Source organism: Arachis stenosperma, chromosome 8 (assembly GCF_014773155.1).
Source record: "Arachis stenosperma cultivar V10309 chromosome 8, arast.V10309.gnm1.PFL2, whole genome shotgun sequence".
Classification (NCBI taxonomy): Eukaryota; Viridiplantae; Streptophyta; class Magnoliopsida; order Fabales; family Fabaceae; genus Arachis; species Arachis stenosperma.
The window spans coordinates 53,035,942-53,054,883 of NC_080384.1; the positions used below are offsets into that span (position 1 = coordinate 53,035,942).

The following is an 18,942-nucleotide window of genomic DNA, read 5'->3' on the forward strand; positions in this document are numbered from 1 at the left end:
ATCAAGTGTCTAAAGAGTATGGTACTGAATTTTATCATGATGATTCATATAAATGGCATGTATCACTTCACTCACTATGCTCAACTAATATTAAGTCATCCCAAGATTTCCCTTGATCAACGGTTAGCAATTTCATAAAATAAAAATCATATACATATTCTGAATCAAGATAATAATCAGCTGTTTTTGTAAACAGCAAATGCTAGATCAAAATTTCCTGTCTTTGTATCACAAATTTGTACCGGCACAAACATTCAAATGGATAAGATCAGCATTCAGCAGGGTACCACTTTGAAGTAGTTAATCATAAAGAGATTAATGAATAACATACTAACCTTTATTAACAAAATAACAATAATAATTAAAAAAAAAGCCGAATAAATAAAATATTTGATACTTTTTCGGTTAATGCAGGTGATTGCTTGTTCAAGCATCCCATCTTGTGTTGAATTCTTTGCAATACTGAGGAACAGAGTAAGAACATTACCTGAAATCATCTGCAGATTGGCGAGGGTGACGAAACAAGAAGAATCATACTGCCTCTAAGGATCAATTATCAAAACAATACCTCCATATATATGAATATATTGAAAGTGAGGAGTGGACTTGAAGTAGCAGTAGGGCAACTTGTTAAATGCATCTTCCACCTACCTACCAAGCTTGGCTTTTTAATTTGCTTACATTGACAAGTTATTTATTTTCACCCTAGGGAGGAATCAGGCTTCCAATTGTTGCGATTAACAGACTTTACTAATAAATAATTCTTCATGAGATTGAAGGTTTTTTTGTCACGATACAAAGTATATTTCAACAATTTTCATGGATGAAACTTACCAGTTTTGCATGACCTATCCAATATGATATATCCATTTTCATCTCCAGCACACTTAAAAAATAAACAAATAAATAAATAAAAAGAAAACTCAAAAGATATTTGGTTAATCTGGTTCAGATTCATTGCATCATTACTTGATCTGATTTTATTATTAAATTTCATACATTGAGTTTGATGTCACCCAAATCAAATCGAGCAGCTTCTTGAGGCTCATATCAATCAACTTGGATCCAGAATGACCATACCTAACGGTAAATCCAGCCACCAGGTTCGGGTCAATAACTGTCTTGATTCTAACGTTCTTATTAACCCCGTTAACTTGTGCACTTGCTTTGCTATCTGTGCTAAGTGCTGTGACTCAAGCTTCACCACTGAACTCACCACAGCCATTTCTATATCTGTGAGTGTGTTGTACACGAACTCATACTCCTTCACAATCTCCTTCAACAGCCCCATGCGCTTCGTATCAACGAGAATGTTCAGAAAGTTGCGCGTGTGGAAGATTGAAAGTTATTCAATTCTTTCAGATTATATAGGGTAAAAATGACATGGAAAGTTGAAGAGGAAAGCATGCTAGAGTGAGGAATCATGAAGAAATTTGGAGCTTGGAATTCTGCTGGTTCTGCATACGCGAGCACCTGGTCGCGTACGCGAGCTATGGATTGAATCTTGTTAATTTCAGTGTTTATTACTTTAATTGTAGTTTTTTCATTCTAATTTTGCTTAAATATTTTACTAGTAGTTTCATTTTAGTTTATCTCTTTGTTTCAATTTGTGAAGCTTGTTAATTTTAATATTTTATCATCGCATTGATGTTTTTATGTTTCAATAGTTTTATTTTAGTTATTATTATTGATAATTGTTAGGGAGTAGTTTTAATTTGGGTTAAATACTTTCTTCGTTCATAAGATTTGAGATTAAAATTAAAATCGTCTCTAACCTTTTTTTTGTTATTAAAATCATCATAACGTTACAAAACATTATAAAATCATCTTTTTTTATTTTAATTTTATTCTTTTTATCAAATTATCTTTAATAATTAAAATAAATAATAAAAATAATATTAAAAAATAAAAACAAAATCCTCGCTCGCGCCTGCAGCCCCACTCCTGTATCTCTTCCAATTCCCTTTCGTCTTTTCCCATCCCCTTCCTCGTAACCCCCCCCCCCCCAACCTGCACCCCCACTCTCGTATCTCTTCCCTTTCTTTTCTCCCCATCTCCTTTCTCATACCCCTATTTTCGAAACCCCTAAATCCCAATTCTTCTTATCTCTCTTTTTGCTGTCCTATTATCTTTGTCTTTGCCTCCTTCTCCACCTTTTTCTTCCTCTCCATCACCAACCTCAACCCTTCTTCCATTTGGCGTTAGCCTCACCTTCCTCAGCCACCCACCAACGACAACCATGTTGGCATCGATCTCAACGACGTCGTTTTAGCTCTGGCCGCTGCCATCACGTTGTTCTCCATCACTGTCGTTTCTTTCCTCGTCAGTAGCAGTAGCTTCCCACACGTCGTTTCTCTTCTTTCCCTCAACTGCGACGGCAACGGATGGCAGCAACACTACTCCTCTTTTGAGTTCTCTGTTTCTATCTTCGTTCTTCCTTTTTTTTGAAGAACATAAAATCATCTCTTTTTTTTTTTTAATTTTTTTAATGTCTGTTGTTGCTGATTTTAGATCTGAAATTGTTGTTAATGATTATTGAATTATTGTTTAATCTAAAATTTTTGTTGATTTATTTTGTGGATGATTTATTTTGGGACTGTTGTTGTTGCTGAAAGAAAAGTGTTAGGAGTAATGAATGGGTGATAATAATCTAGGATGATAAACGAGTAATAGAGATAAAGGAGTGTTGGTTATGGTGGCAGTGGTCATGGTGGTGAGGAAAGGGAGAGGGAGGAGATGCGAAGCAATGATGATGATGTGAAGTTAATGACGAGGGTGTGGAGATTTTTTTATTATTTTTGTTTAAGGGTAAAATTGTCTAAAAAAAATATTGTTTATAGACAAAAGGACAATTTTATAACGTTTTGTAATGTTGAAGATTATTTTAATAATAAAAAGAGGTCGGGAACGATTTTGATTTTGGCCTCAAAACTTAAGGACAAAAAAAGTACTTATCCCTTTTAATTTCCATTTAATTTTGCAATTTAATTATGTCTTTGACTATTGCATATCAAGTGTTTGATGAAATGTCTTCTTTGATTATAGGAGTAGTTTTTCATACTCTTGGTTTAGGTTAAAGAAATTGAGTGACCTTGAGTCATTGAGTCTAATTGAATTGATGATTTAGGAGTCCTTATTAGCCAAGTTGATACTCATTGACACTAATCTTCTACTAAATTAATTAGTAGCTAAATTGGGACTTATGGGTTGATATTAACTAAGCCTATTTGACATATTCCAATTTTAGAAGTAAACTTAATAGGATTAACTCCTCATAATTGTCAATATATGGTTATTAGACAAGGATAGTAATCTCAATTCCAATACCTTAGCCAAGAGTTCTTTTGCCATTTGTACTTGAAAACCCAAAAATCCCATTCACTTAATTCTAGTCTTAGTTATAGTTAGTTAGTTTAGTTAGCTTTAGAGTAGAATTAGATTCATACATTGATTTGTTAGATTGCCATCCATTTAGGTATTGCTTTAATTGCTTGAATTTAATTTCTTATTATTTAAGTTTTTTGCATGTCAAGTTTATTAGTTTAAATTCTTGCTTATGTCTTTCAACTCTAGAATTCTAGCCAATTTAAATATACACGATTATCCATTTTTGTGGGAATGATCCGGGAGTAATACTCTCAGTTATTTTTATTGAGTTGAACTTGTGACAACCAAATTAAACTTTGATTGAAAGCTAGTTGTCGATTTGGAACTACACTTGCAACGCAATCTTCATTGATAAATTCTAGACCGACAATTGGCCCCATCACCCCACAGACGGCGCCAATATACAAAAAGTCTCTGGTACGGGTTGTGAGATGGATCGGGGACTTTCGCCGGATTATCTGACTAAGCAATGGGGATGGGTACCTGCAAAGACACTCCGACGCTCAAGTCAGAATGAATCTAAGAGGTGTAGGGTGTGAGGAATGAGTGATTACTTGAAGGGGCCTCTGGCTTCCCTTTATATAGCTGGTGGTAGTTATATCATCTTACCTTATCTGACTAAGATACTTTATTTGACTAAGATAAGGGACGTATTTGAATTCGAATGTCTGGTAGTAGTTATCTCATCTTATCTTATTTGACTAGGATAAGAGAGGTATTTAAATTCGAATGTTGTTAGATATTGTAGGGCCGTTTTAGGCCGATAAAAGGAGGTCAAAACCCCGAATAACCGGATCGGAGGCCGTTCCAGTGTGAAACCCAAAAAATGGGTCCGTAACATTTTTCAAAATTTTCTTCCTTTTTTTCGAATAATCTCAAAATGTGTTTGATATACATGACAACAAGAAGAAGAATCAGAACCCATCCAAACCACAACAACACTTAGGTAAAGCAAAAGTAGTGGCGAACTGCTGGCCAGAGAGGAGAGCAACAACGAAGGAGAAGGACCAACGCAGCTCAACCAACCAAATCTGGAACTAGGTGAGGAGATTGAAACTGGTAGTCGAAAGGAAGCAAAACAGAGGCGAAGAACGAGGCGGTCTGACATGGAGAAGAATGAGGCGTCAAGTGGCGAAGAAGCATGAACGATTAGGGCAAGCGAGCAACGCCGAGCCATTCGACCTCTGGCATGGTGGTGACAGAGGGATGATGGTGGTCCAGTAAAAAAGGGACAGAGGAAGTGAAAGTGTGAAGGAGGTGGCAAAATCTGAAAGGGAGGAAAACTTTAGGATTTTTTTAAACTAAAATAAAAAATCTTTAATTTCAAAAAAAAATTATTCTATCTTTAATTTTTAAAATTTATTTTTTTTTTTTGTTTAGAAGAAGCTTCCCTAACCATGGGCAAACTTTACATAATGCGTAAAAATCGCCTAATCTTCAACGAATTTTATCTTATTCATCCAATTAAATACATGTTATACAAGAATGATACTTTTTGTAAATAAAAATGTCATCTACCTCCATTAAATATTTATAATGATTTTTTTTTTCAATTTTTAAGTGTGTTATTGACCATTGGCATATACTATAAAATTTTTTAAGCCGACTCTTAACTATTTTTTTTATTATGTTCACTCTTATTCTTTCATTTTACACCATATTAAATATCTACTATACTATAATAAAATATATTAATGAGAATAAAGGTGAACATAATAAAAATAAGGATGAACATAACAAAAATAAATAAAAAATGATTAAGAATATGGTTTAAAGAATTTTATAGTATATGTCAATGGTCAATAATACACATAGAAAATGAAAAAAAAATTATTATAGATTAGATAAAAATAGATGACATTTTTATTTACAAAAATTATCATCTTTTTATTTGTAACATGTATTTAATTGGACAAATGTAATAAAATTTGTCAAGGATTAGACGAATTTTAGGCATTGTGAAAGTTTGTCTAGGGTTGGACAAATTTCTTTTAAACAAAAAAGATTGAATTTTGGACACTAAAGATAGAATAATTTTTTTCTTAAATTAAAAATTTTTATTTTAGTTTAAAAAAATCCGGAAAGTCATATATATATATATATACGGTTTTAAAATACACATAAATCGCTAATGGAGTTCCGCGGCTTACGTTGATAACGAATTTGACAAGAAATCGTAGTAGGGGTTTCACAGTTACTATGTGAATGGGAAATAAGCATAAATAATGGAAGGGTCCAGTGGTTTATGCTTACATCAAGTTCCACTACATATAATTAACCCAAATTTAGAAGTTATTCGCCATCATTTAGATATATTATTTGTTGCATTGCAAATATCTATTTAGGTTTATGATTGGGTTCCATTCTTTTTTCATCAAGTATTAATGGATTTATAAACATTTAATAACATGAATTTGGGTGTCTGAACTCTAATCTCATTGTATTTATTACAATGCAGGAAGGTGATTATGAGATGATATATATTGACAGAGCATTTAAAGTGGCCATTGCTCTTTTTTCTCTTTCTATGCTTGGAGATTATGATGATAAATTGATAATGATGTTACTATTTGAAATAGAGAGCTTGTGATGGATTATTTTGGATTTAGATGCTCTCCAGGAATTAAAGTAAGGTATTTTGTATATAAAGGATCAAAGTATCTTCTTGTGAATATCAGCAAATGTAGCATCAAAGTTTTTCCTCTTATAAATATATAAACATTTATTCCACATTTGAACCTAAAATGTTATCAAAAAAAAGAGACAAATGTATTTTATAGTTTTTGGATTTGGGTGAGGTAACTGAAGGATCATGTGTGAATTATAACTTGTGAGTTAATACTTACTATTTATGAATTTTTTCTACTCCAATATTATGATAGATTCATTGACATAGAAATTTGCTTCAAAGGGTGATCATCATCACCATTAATATGATATAGAGAAGTTAATCAATCAAGTTCACGTTTATATAGTCATAAGATTGTCACCATGAATGCATACATGCCACGTCATCACTCACCGGTCACCATGATTTATATGCAAACTTTTCAAAAGAATGCAAACATTCTCATTTCTCTATAACTTCATGCTATGCTCTTAAGTCTTAACTAACTCCTCTCTCTGTGTATTTATATGCTTCTATTATTATATTGCCATCAAAGATAAAAGGTGTTCATGTAAAAGAGTTAGTTAGAATGTACTTATTCACATAGAAATTATGGAAACCCTATCATGGTTTGCGGAATCCCCTCTCGCGGTTTACATAATTTTATAGAAAGTTATATTTTCGTATCCAAACTGCAAAAATTGTATTTCCGTAATTTAGAATCTAAATATTTTATTTTAGTAATTTGCCCATATATATATATATATGGAGTGAAAAAGATGGATTGATTGGCGTGTGACACATGAAATGAGTGACTGATTTATGTTAGACTATATGTATGGTATAAAAATACAAATAGAAGACAAATAAATCTCTTATCAAACTAAAATACAAGTAAATATCTGACTTATATAAATAGAAGGCACAAATTTTTCTAACAGATGGTTTGAATTCAGTACAGAAAAATCTATATCTCCCTTATTTACAAAAGTTAGAAATTTATTTATATTTAAGATAAAAGATTAAAAACTTATTTTTTATTTTCTTTAAAATTTTATATCACCGCTCGATGATAACCAACCAGAACGTATTGACCCATTAAACTAAATAATTTCAGACGGTCAGGTAGATTTATTTTCATGCTAATTTTAAGTTATATGAGCGGAAACAAATATATTATCATGATGTATAGTGTAGTATGCCCAAGTGCATGTGAAAACCACATTAGTGATGTGATATGCAATCATCCTCGAAAATTATAAGCGAGGTTAATATGCATGCAAAATGGCCAAAAAATATATGCAAGTATAAAAGAAATGGAACATTTTAATTTTACAAGGTGCAATCACATGGAGAATTACAACATCTACCTCAAGGGAACAAAGCAAAGGAAGTATAACCCACAAAATTTAGGGTGAAGAGGAAATGTGTTAACGTAATTTCCCAAAGTTAGTAAGGTTTACCGTATAAACCAAGCAAGGATTTCTCCCTCTCTTCTACTCTTTTCCTTGCAGCTTCTCTTGCCTTAAGAGCTGCTTTCTCTTCTTCGGAGATAACCTTGGCTTTGGACTTCTCTTCAGGTCTCTTTCTCTTGCCAACAGTAAGAGATGAAGGGGCACCCTTCACATTTCTTTTGGGATTCAAAGAAGAACTAACAATTGGCCCTGGTGAAGGTCCATTTTGAGATTTATTTTCTGTTTTCTTTTCAATTGATTTTGATTGTGAAGTTGACAAAGACTTTGAATTTGATCCACTGATCCCAGCATTTGACAAAAACTGAGGTGAGGCATATGCTTCTTCCTGAGTCACCCACTTCCCTGTTGAAATTTCATTGAGTAAAGGTCCCATCCATAACTAATAGGGTAAATTACTTGAAGGCGATATTGCAGACGACACCCTTTCATTTTAAATAATCTATGATATTGACTTATAGAAATCATGTGTAATGTCACTTAATCACAGACGAAATCAAATAATCAATATAATATTACTTCATATAGTAAAATGAGAAAAGGAGAAGAATAAGACCCAAACCTATAGCATCAGAATAGTAAAACCCTGATTTTGGATCATAGCAAAATCCATTTGTTTTATGGTAGTAGTAACCTGAACTGTCATCGAACTGCCATTCTGCAAATTATGCAGTCAACTTCAGGTATGCATAAAATAGAATTGCATGACAAAATACGCTTGAAACTCGCAATGCATAGTTACATGAGTTGAGTATATAAAGCTAAGTGGATATTTTATCATGCTTAACAGCAGCAAAAATGTATTTTTGTTTAAATCTCAACTCAACAAAAAACGATACACAGTATGAGAAAAGGCAAAGCAGTTCCAAATTTCTCTAAGGGGAAAAAGGTTAATAGTTATTCGACTAATTTTTCTATTTCATTGATCTTGGTGTGACATGAAAACATATCTAATTTTCTACATTATCTAGTAAGTTTCCTGAAACACAACACAGTACTCTTAATTCTTGAAGGATAGTTAACTTGGTCTTTTATTTATAATCTACAGATAACTATGTCTGCTCAATCTACCACAGATGGTTGATTGATTATACAAGAAATTGCAAATGTTAAATAGACAGTTTTTATTTCCTTATCTTTTATTTATGGAGTTAATTCTGGGATACCCATAGAATGCTATCAGACTATGCTAATTAATTATTAATAGTCCTGTATCAAGAAAATAAATAAACAAAAACTCATAGTTACAACCTTCGTCATCCAACTCATGAGATTCTCTGGTTTCCTCAAACTTTGCTTTATCCTTTTGATAGCTGCGTTGTGCTTTCTGCAAAAGAAAACACAGATATAACAAAAGTTATACATCTGATCTGAGTGTAAATGTATATAAAACATTAGCACTTGTCCAGATATTTCCAAATCCTGGACAACCTATATTTTTGAGTTCCTAATCCGTAGTTGCTAAAATTGTATAGTCCCTTTGGAATTTGAAGACTGTTCTGAAATCAGGTCTTATATTTGGACTATAAGCAATGGTATATATGTGGAATTGTGAGTTATGCATCATGTGGATCACATAAGATACTGTTTATTATCATAAATCATGGTCGTAGACAAGCTATTAAAACTAAGTTATGAAAATGGTTTTGTATATAATTTTCTAACCCCATCTGATATCTATCTATCGGACAGTCCTCAATCTGATTTACTCTTATTACTAAAGAACCAACTAAGGTGATTTTATCATCTTTCTTTTCTAACTTTTTCACAACAAGTGCTATCTCATCTCTCTCAAATACAATGATTACTAAAATTCACAAGCAAGCTTTCCAGTGAAACTAGACAAAAGGCATATACATAGAAATAAATCATACGCTTTCTGTATCAGAAGCTAGTATATACTCAAAGGGTTTTCGAAACAGTGGAAGAAAGAGCCAGGTAAGCATCATTTTAACCAATAAGAGAAGTGTAAAAAGATCTTACCGCTTCAATTTGCTCGAGGGCGCGAGCTGTTTCCTTCTGCTCTTTCTCCTTAGCAACATTCTCCTTTCGCATAACAGCTAGCCTCTTGGCGACATTATCTTTGTGGCGTTGACCAAGTTCATGATTTCTAATGCTCGAAGGATTGTTCGATATATAAATTTTACAAAAGTCACACCATTTATTACCTTGGCTCACCCAGTACTGATAACAAAAAAAAAAGGTAATCAATAACAAAGTGCCTCCAATCAAAATCCATTACAACTCACAAGTCTAACTTACACACGTCATAAAAGTGAACAAACCATCACATCTCAATAATACACATTAATATTTGCATCCTTCCGTAACGAAGGAAGCAGAATCATATAATGCAAACAATAGAACAACCTTCAGTTGAAATAATTTGTTGACTTGACAACATTAGCAATCAAAAGTCATATCATATTAACAATGTAGTGAAATGCACACAGCTTACAGTTTCATCAAACTACACTTCTTTGGATTATTATAATTTACAAAAGCAAAATACTAAATAGGTACCAAAGCTGCCACATCTAGTATCACAACTGAGAATTACGGCGGAAAAGTAATTTTGAGTGCGGGAACATAGAACGTAAATTTAAAAGAAAATCATAGAGAAAGTTAAAGCATGGAATATAATTAGGGAAACTAAAGTAATAAAAATTAGGTGTTTACTTCCGTCATGGCAGCAAATTAGGGTTCCGAATAGGAAGGTATGAAGAGATTTCGGAGATGTAGGTTAAGCTCTGAAAAGCTGGGATTGGTTGGAACTTTGAAATTAGGCGTCCCTAAATGTCTTCAACTTTCAAAACGTCGACAACGAAGAAGATGAGCTCGAAAACTCGGTCAGAGACGTCGGATCAGAGACACTGCAACGACGGAAACGAACAACTGCAACGGAACCCACAAACTTTTTAATGGGCTTCTATGCTAAAAAGTTCCATCTCGGTGCTCCGCATTTTAATATTGTATGGGCTGATCTAGGCCCAAAATTAGATTAGTAATATAATTCTAGCATTCCAGACGCCAACTAAAAACACAGGAAGAGAGAGTTTTCTAGGCCCAAAAAAAATGTTAAGACTTAAACGCCTTCTTCTTCCATTTGACCTCCACGGTTGGGTTGCCAAAGAAGTGGAACACCTGTAGATCCGAGAAGATCTTGTCGATTTCCTCATTGTCGGTGGTGGTGACATTGTGGGTGTCGTTGGCAAGGGAGGGCGTAGCTTGCGCGGCAGTGGAAACCATGCGGGCACCAAGAGCTCCAACGGCGCGGCCGGGCGGATCTTGGAGTTTGGATTCAATGGAGTAAGATAATTGGCTCCTATGAATACGTGGACATGATTTGGTGTAACGGGAATATCCTTTTGTGTGGATTAACTACTAACTTGGTATTAAATAAATATAACCGTGGATAAAATATTTTTTAAAATATATTATTTAAAAATATAATAAAAATAATTAACAAATATTATATTTTTAATAAATAATAAAAAATTATATTTAATAAATAATTTATTTGATCTGAATTTTTTAAAGACATTTGAATAAATATTTAAGATATATATAAAAAAAGTTTGTAAAAAAATTAATCTCTAAATTTTCTTTTTATGTTTCAAACAAATATAGTCATTTACACTAAAAAAATTCACTTTACCTAAAATTATAAAATTTTAAAAATAAAAAATTTATTTTTTTAATAATAATTATAAAAATTTTATTTTTAAATTTTTTTAGAATATATATTTAATATTTAATATTTTTATTACGTTTTTAAATTTTTGAGAGCTTATTTATTGTTAGCTTATTTTAAAACTAAAGATAGTTTACTTTATTTGAAAATATTAGATTAAAAATGTATTATTGAATTATTAGACTCAAAGTGGACTAATAACTAATATCGACAAAAAATAATAAATTTTTTCAACTCTTAAATTTTTTTGTTTGAATATAACATTTTTTATGAATAATATATAGTATCAATTAATATATTTATTATTATTAAATATAATTGTTACGGTGGGTAACCGGAGATAAATAAGATGGATGGCGTTGGGGGCCCAAATGTACGAAAGAGGAGGACTCCGAATGGATCAGCAACTCGAGAAGCTCCGTCCGACTTGTTCGTGTGGATGAATGATGCCTAAGTTAGCAAGAGTGTAAGCAGGTCTAGAGAGTATTGGGCTTAGAGATACCTGAGGGGTGTCAGTGTATTTATAGTGGTGAGCCAATAACCACCGTTGGTGTAGTGCCGTATCTTTAGGATATTAACCGCCCCCATTATCTTGGGAGGTTAAGATATGGCTTTAGGAAGCGGTTAGAGAGATTTTAGGGGCGGTTACTCATTTGAATGAGTGTTTATCTGCCAGCTAATCTCATGCCCGACTTCCTTAAGGCAAGTCGTGGTCGATACCGACGGTACTTTAGCTAGGCTTAATCCTTTAGATTAGGCCTTTTATTTGGACCTGGGCCTTTGACATTGGGTCAGGGTATGAACAATAATATATATAAAATCTAAATTAATATCAATAAATTAAAATTCTTATCTCTTTGTTTAATAATTAATAAGAATATATTGATAGAAAATCATATTGGTAGAAATCTAAATTAATACTGTATTTACTAATAACTAACATGTATATATGAATGACATTTGTGTGGAAACAAATCATTTTGATAAATATACATGCTATGCAGAAATGTGTGCTGAAAACTTTGAAAGATACCAAAAAGAAATTTTGACTAAATGGCGCATAATCGGCCGACATCTTTTTTCCCCGGATCCCATATGGCCACATCCCCTTCATCTCTCTTCTTCCCTCCTTCCTAACAACTATGAATTCTCTCTTCTCCGTTGGACAACCATGAGTTCTCTCTTCTCCGTTGGTGACCTCTCATTTTCTCCATTTGCCATCTTTTCTCCTACAAAGTTTTTAGTTTTACTCTGATTTTGGTGTGTCTATGCATATATCTTTATATATATTTTTAGAACTCATGTTGTTTTAGCTGGTTCAATCTGTGGACTATACTTGTGAGTGAGGAAATGTTAAATTGATGATTTTGAACACGAACCATACATGCTATACACGACCACCTAATTTAATTTGTTTAAAATATCTAGTCTTACTAATTTACTATATTACATTTTTAGAAAATTAATATACTCTTTTAATTTTATTATGACAATTTTAATATACTCATTTGTTTAAAATAATTTCATCTATTCATACAATTTTTAATAAAATTATTTTGTGTGTGTTTATCTTTCATAGATTACCTAAGAATTCAACAATTGATATGAATTTGTGTCTATTTTTCGTGATAAAATAACCAATGTTGGATATGTGCATAATCTCTAAGTGGTTTGTGACCCGACTCACATTAAATAATGCTATGAAAGAATAATTTAAAATTATTTTATTTAACTTAATAAATATAATTTCATAGGTGTAATATGTATAATTACATATTTATAACCTTTAATATTATAAGTTATTCTGAGTAATTATTAAATACAAACAAAAGGCAAAAAAAAAAAAAACAGTGAGATCGAATTTTGTTGTATGTTAATTAATTTGAAATTGGGTGCACGCAGTCTGTTGATTTATTGAAAAAAATGGTGAACATAAATGCCAAGAAATGGTAAAGATTAAGCTCGACCCTTTCATCCTCCAAGATGAGAGAGCCTTGGCTGTTGGCTTGGCAAGTAGATCAGTGTGAAATTTCCAAAGAAATGGTGGATCCTCTAGAAGAAGTAAATACATCATCAATCCCTGCAAATTGCAAGACCTTCTTGGAACCCTAACAGCAACAATTCTAAAACCACGAGGAGCAGGCACCATACGGACAGTGACGGAACCACAATTTTCGGTGACCTTGCAGAGAACGGTGTGTGGCTTTCCAATCTTGTTACCCCAATAACCTCTCCTCACAGGAATCACCGAAAGTTTTGCCAATATAATGGCACTGCAAATGGCAGTTGCCATCTCCTTGCTGCACTTAACACCGAGTCTGACGTGACCGTTGGTATCACCGACAACGACGAAGGGCTTGAAACGGGTTTTTTGACCGGCACGTGTTTGTTTCTAAACGGGCATGATCTTCATGACTTCATCCTTCAAAGAAGGACCAACCAATGTGTCAACGATTTGGTGCTCCTTGACTGGGAGATAGCGGAGGTAGATTTGTTCGAGGCTACTGATCTTTCCCCCTTTCATGAGGCGACCCAGCTTCGTCACTGGAACCTACTTCTCCTCTTCCTTGCGGCATCCACCGCCCCTGCAATGCCCACCGCTGCCCTGTTGCCCCGACCACTGCAGCCTCTGAAGCCATGCTCGAATCTGCCACGATCTCCGCTGCGGCGTTCAGCCATTGATGAGATGAGAGAGAAAGATAAATGTAGGGTTTGAAATTGGGAGAACGATGGTGTGAAATAAAATTAAAGGATAGGGTTAGGTTATATTAAAGATTAATTTAAAAATTTTATTTAATTTTTTAAAATTTGGTTAATTGTATGTAAAAATTTATCTTTTATAGATATAACTTTAATTTTTATTTTTTATGGATACTCTTTCATATCATAGGTAGCATATATATATATATATATATATATATATATATATATATATATATATATTTAAAAATAATTATTTAATTTTTAAAAATTTAAAATTTTACCGAATGGTGGTGGTAGTAGTGAAGTGAAGTGGCTAATTTTTTTTTATATGAGACTAAGTTTGGTGTAACGTTGGATTATGGAATTTGGGGGAGTTTTACACGGCGTTCAGGTGAAGGGAAGAAATCGAACGGTCCGATTTATTGCAGTTGAAAGGGAACACAAATCGGACCGTCCGATTTGTGGTTTATGGAAGGCAGTGCATGGAAATCGGACCCACCGATTTCATGCTTTATATTCAAATTTTTTTAGGTCCAAAGAAATCGGACCAAGCGATTTCTTTACAAGTTATAAAATCGGACCCAGCAATTTCTAAACCATCACACTTGCGTAAAGCACCATGTACTCTCATACTCATGTGATACTCCATCTTCTTTCCAATATGAAAAATAAAAAAGTGAAGTGAAGTGTTAGAGGAATTGATTGAAATTGGTTAGAGTTAGATGAGAGAAGGGTAAAATTAAAAAAAAAAAAAAATTTGACTGGTACAAATTTGACTGCAAGAGTAAAATTGAATCAATCTTTCTATGAAATAAAGTGTATTGGTATCACAACCACATATCGGTCACTGAAACCCAAGACAATGCTATGCAGGAGTAACTTTTGTGGAAAAGGCTTTTAATCTCTGAAGTTGGGTGGCAAATTTTTATCAGTAAAATATTCCTTCCTGACCTCTTCTGCAGTGCAAAATCTTACCTGCGAAAGTGGATTTAACCAAAAGAAAATAAAGATAGGGAAGCATTTAGACTCGATATCTAACACCAAACACTGCGGAAAATAGTAAAAGAGAGTCATCATCTTACATACAATATAATTAAGTAAAATTATAACAGATCTCCTCTTTCTTATAATCATAAATAGAGAGTTAACATAACATGGCTAATGCTCACCAGAGAAACATAGGACTTTAATAAGGGTTTGGCTATCTGCCAAATTGGCTTAAACACAAAAGGGGCATCCACGAATAGTACTTCACCCAATCTCTTGGGATAGTAATAATAGAATACATCAAACTGCAGAAAGTGAAGGAAATACATTAGGTTTTTGGAATGCTCCTTTAGTACAATTTCTTACCAGTGAGGCACTTGCATTCATAAAACACAAATTACACCATGGTAATACATATTTATCAATAAAAAAACTAGTAAGAAAAAATAAATATACCAAGAATGTCAAATATTTAAGATCAGCATTTTCTGTTCCAAAACCTCTGAGATCAACTATTGCAACCATCTGCTCCTTCCCAGTTGGAAGCTTACTCAATGCCTTCTCAACCAAGAAAACACACAATCTTTCATCATCTTTGGGGTCCTGTGCCTAATGATATAATCAGAGGTAAGGTACATCCACTGACAAATAAATGCAATGCAATAAAAGAATGTACTATGGTAAATCAACATAGTAGACATTCATGGGTCTTACTTGTGCAAATTGAAATTAAATTGGACATAATTGCGACCATAAATTTATGGCAATTTAGGCAATCTTGTACTCAAATTTAAGAATTATTATGCAGAACATTGCGGCACTTGGAAGCAATGGACGGACAAGGGAGAACAAAGGGAACACAACTATGAGCTAAACATGTAGGCAAGTTCTTAACAAATCAAAGAACCATGGGCAAATGAAAATCATACAAAATAAGCTTACAAAAATTGAAGAACCTGGCTATTCAGTAGAGCAAAGCAATTTGCACTTGCATCCGAGTAGCCATGCTTATTTTCCTCTTATTGTATATATAATTAGAAACAACACAGGCAAACATAAATCAAAATAAAAGATTTCTATTACTGCAACTTCCAGACTTACTTCAGGAAAATGTTTTGAAGCAACCACCATAAGTACAGGTCTGCCATAGATATCTAGAAAGTCATGTACATATGCCTTTCCAGTTTGAGCAACATCTTTAACTGCCTCTTCAGTAAGCTCCGCCACATTAAAGTCTTTACGCCATTTCTTATAGAGTACAAGGAAAGCACAAATCATGTAAAATTTTCACGCAAGGGCTGTTCACTTGGTTTTGTAGTTGGTACATGGGAAGGTGGAAAACTTGGAATGAAAATCAAATTATGCTTGCTTGCTTAGTTTAGCAAATGATCCATAACAGTTGAGTACAAAATGCACTCAAAATTCACCAACATTTCCACTTTTCCATATTCCAATTAGTAAATGTCACTATCCCTATCATGTTTGCAAAAATTTAGTGATGATGTATATAAGTAGGGAAAGGATACAATGGCTTTAGTCAACTTCTTAACAGCTTCCTTAACAGAGAACTTGCGGTCTTTAAGGAACCATAGTATCATGTCTTCATCATCCCTTCCATTTTTTCCTACAGGGAGGCTATAGTGTTCTTTCTCAAGCTTCTCCTTCACTGCCACAACTAACTACAAAATTCTCAACATACCCAACCTATAAGTGTGCCTTTAATGAAATTAGTAGCATTCAATTAATCAATTCTAATATTATCTAAGGTGTGGTCAATTTCAAGAACCCTAAGATAGAAAGGAATGAGAAATTGGAGGAAACAAAAAGAAAAAGAAGAGTACCTTGCGAGACTCATTAGGATCCAAGTCGAGTGGAAAGTTAGAGCTGCGAACGGTGAGATTGGAAAAACGATGAGGATTGGTTGTTACAGGAAGCTTTGACCCAGCGACGGAATAAGGAAGGTGAAGGGTCATGGCTGGGCAAACTCGTAGCAGCAACATTCTGAATTTTTTTTTCTAGGCGGTATAGTTTATTGTGGAAAAGGTGATTGTGGCTGGGAAGTTAGTTAGGATGAAGCTAATAGCAAGAGAGTCAAATTGTGTGGCTGACCAGCTTGCCAGACATGGAGGATGGAGCCCTTGGAGTTGAATGGCTTATTGACTGCAACCTCCTCAAGACCTGAACCTATCTTGCAGCTGTTGGAGTTTGACCAAGGTTTTGAAAACCGGACCGGTCATCGAACCGCTCAAGTCACTGATTTATTGGTTTTTTGGTCCAACCGGTTCAACCGTACTTCAACTGGAATAACTGTTTTATAATAAAATAATAAATAAAATATAACTAAACACATTAGAACATATTATAGTCTAATATAAACTTTAAAATGTTATCCAAATTTAAAGCACTACATGAAACGCCATCAACCAAAGTCATAACTTCTCCGGTTATAAGTTTAAAACAAAGCCTATTGTTACTTTAGCTAAGAGCACTCTGGATCGGACAAAAAATAACGTGTTTACTTATCCAGTTATAAGTTTAAGAGCTTTGTGATATAATAAGAGTATTAAGCACCAACTTATGGCAAAATGTACTATCAAGGATACATATACTCATGTTTTGCGTGTTTGTTGCCACTTTATTTGGCTAATCAAGTTCAGTTTTAAAGTATGAAATCCCAAAGGTTCTAGAAGTTAATTTCTTAACCAATAGATCAAATTGCATAGTGTCACAAAGTTAAATTTTATGTTAAAACATGAGGCTTGTTGGTATTAAGCATAAAGTGAAATTAACAACATTCAAACTTTACACACAATTACTTTCAAGTTGACATATAGTGGTTAATCACATATCATTTCAGTTTTTCCCTGTATTCAACGGTATTAACACAGACGGAAATGATAATCACTTGGTTTCTGAGAGCTAAAACAGTATTACTAAAATGTCAGTAAGACAATATTATACGAGTTCATTCCAATACACAAATTGTTACATTTTGTGATTAAATTACAAGTATTCCTTTAGGAGGCATTTGTTTTGTTTTTTGGTTTATAACTATTCACAGAAACTAACAGTACTTTAAATAACGAAAAATTAACACATATCAAGAACATGCCAAAGTTTTCAACCCAATTTTAACAAGCTCAGCACAATGATTAACAACAGGAAATAAAAAAAAAAGCACTGAATGAGGCAATGAGCACAAAATTTATCACCAAAAAACTTTAACAAAATTTAACAACAGCAAAAAAAAAACAATTTATCAGTATAACCCCTTATATACTATGTACTCCTTATGTACTCCTACTATATAAAAAAATACAAATAAAAAAAATAATCTAGGTAACAAAGCCATTAACTGAGTTAATCAACCCAGAACAAGCAACAAGAAGCTAGTAAGCCTATACCAGAGTTAAAATTTATCATCAAGCAGTGAGCAAAGAATCAACCAAGAAAAAGCACCGAGAACTGACTGAGCATCCGAGGCATTACCTTCGGCGAGGGCAGTGACCAGAGATTTGAGGGAGAGCGACGGACGACGGGAAGCTGGCCACGAACACTGGCGAGCTGGCGACGGTCGACGGGGAGCTGGCGACGAACACGACGGAAGGACGACGGACGTACAACGGCGGAGCAGAACCTGGAGACGCTGGCGTTGGGCGAACGGGAGGGCCTTCGAGCACGGCGAACCAGGAGGATTGGCGAACGACCACGACGAACCAGGCGGCGACGGTGAGACCAACGGCGGAGCGATGGAGGCTAGGGTTTTCAAGAAAGAATGGGGAAGAACTTTGAAAGAAGACCAGAGTTTTCAAGGAAGAATGGCATGGTGAAAGCTTGGAAGGGGAGAGGGAGACTCGTTTCTCAATATCAAAAGGGTGTGTTTAGAGTACACTGGCCGGGTCCCGATTAACTCTTCTTGGACCAATCAATACTTCCAATATTAAATATTAGTTTTGAAAATAAAATACCTATTATAGAATAAACAGATGCTGCACCGACACTGACACAAGACAGACATGATATGGAACACGTCTACACATAAATTTTAAAATCTGATAAAACAATGGGAATACGCATACACATAAAATATA

At 33.8% G+C, this 18,942-nt stretch overlaps 2 protein-coding genes and 2 pseudogenes across 4 annotated transcripts; all 4 read right to left on the bottom strand.

Moving 5' to 3' along the window:
- Positions 1–873: 873 nt before the first annotated feature.
- Positions 874–10,777, bottom strand: LOC130943385 (ATP synthase subunit delta, chloroplastic-like; annotated as a pseudogene).
- LOC130943384 (zinc finger protein ZOP1-like) lies at positions 7,091–10,406 on the bottom strand. 2 transcript variants are annotated; one of them, XM_057871231.1, is made up of 5 exons: positions 10,147–10,406; positions 9,451–9,651; positions 8,719–8,794; positions 8,030–8,125; positions 7,101–7,812 (listed from the first exon to the last, which is right to left on the bottom strand). In XM_057871231.1, the coding sequence occupies exons 1-5, from the start codon at positions 10,153–10,155 to the stop codon at positions 7,445–7,447; spliced, it is 750 nt and encodes a 249-aa protein (XP_057727214.1). In that variant the 5' UTR covers positions 10,156–10,406; the 3' UTR covers positions 7,101–7,444. The 2 variants fall into 2 exon arrangements, with proteins under 2 accessions (XP_057727216.1, XP_057727214.1); XM_057871233.1 differs by lacking the exon at positions 8,030–8,125 and having other exon boundaries at positions 7,091–7,812.
- Positions 10,778–13,017: 2,240 nt separating the features above from the next.
- On the bottom strand, positions 13,018–13,832 carry LOC130946205 (uncharacterized; annotated as a pseudogene).
- A 762-nt stretch (positions 13,833–14,594) lies between these two features.
- On the bottom strand, positions 14,595–18,743 carry LOC130944088 (CRAL-TRIO domain-containing protein C3H8.02). 2 transcript variants are annotated; one of them, XM_057872234.1, is made up of 7 exons: positions 18,341–18,743; positions 16,693–17,158; positions 16,378–16,530; positions 15,953–16,099; positions 15,308–15,409; positions 15,034–15,156; positions 14,595–14,839 (listed from the first exon to the last, which is right to left on the bottom strand). In XM_057872234.1, exons 2-7 carry the CDS (start codon positions 16,849–16,851, stop codon positions 14,762–14,764), a joined length of 762 nt encoding a protein of 253 aa, XP_057728217.1. In that variant the 5' UTR covers positions 16,852–17,158; positions 18,341–18,743; the 3' UTR covers positions 14,595–14,761. The 2 variants fall into 2 exon arrangements, with proteins under 2 accessions (XP_057728217.1, XP_057728216.1); XM_057872233.1 differs by having other exon boundaries at positions 15,308–15,460.
- Between the last annotated feature and the right edge of the window lie 199 nt (positions 18,744–18,942).

Bases quoted from the DNA above. Each gene is read 5' to 3' on its own strand.
- LOC130943384 (XM_057871231.1), bottom strand. The intron at 8,795-9,450 runs GTAAGATCTTTT...TTTCTTTTGCAG, and splicing joins CCCTCGAGCAAATTGAAGCG to AAAGCACAACGCAGCTATCA. The intron at 8,126-8,718 runs GTTGTAACTATG...CATAATTTGCAG, and splicing joins TCATGAGTTGGATGACGAAG to AATGGCAGTTCGATGACAGT.
- LOC130944088 (XM_057872233.1), bottom strand. From the start codon at position 16,851: ATGTTGCTGCTACGAGTTTGCCCAGCCATGACCCTTCACCTTCCTTAT. The intron at 15,157-15,307 runs GTATATTTATTT...CACTTTCTGCAG, and splicing joins TTAAATATTTGACATTCTTG to TTTGATGTATTCTATTATTA. The intron at 14,840-15,033 runs GTGAGCATTAGC...CCACTTTCGCAG, and splicing joins TAAAGTCCTATGTTTCTCTG to GTAAGATTTTGCACTGCAGA.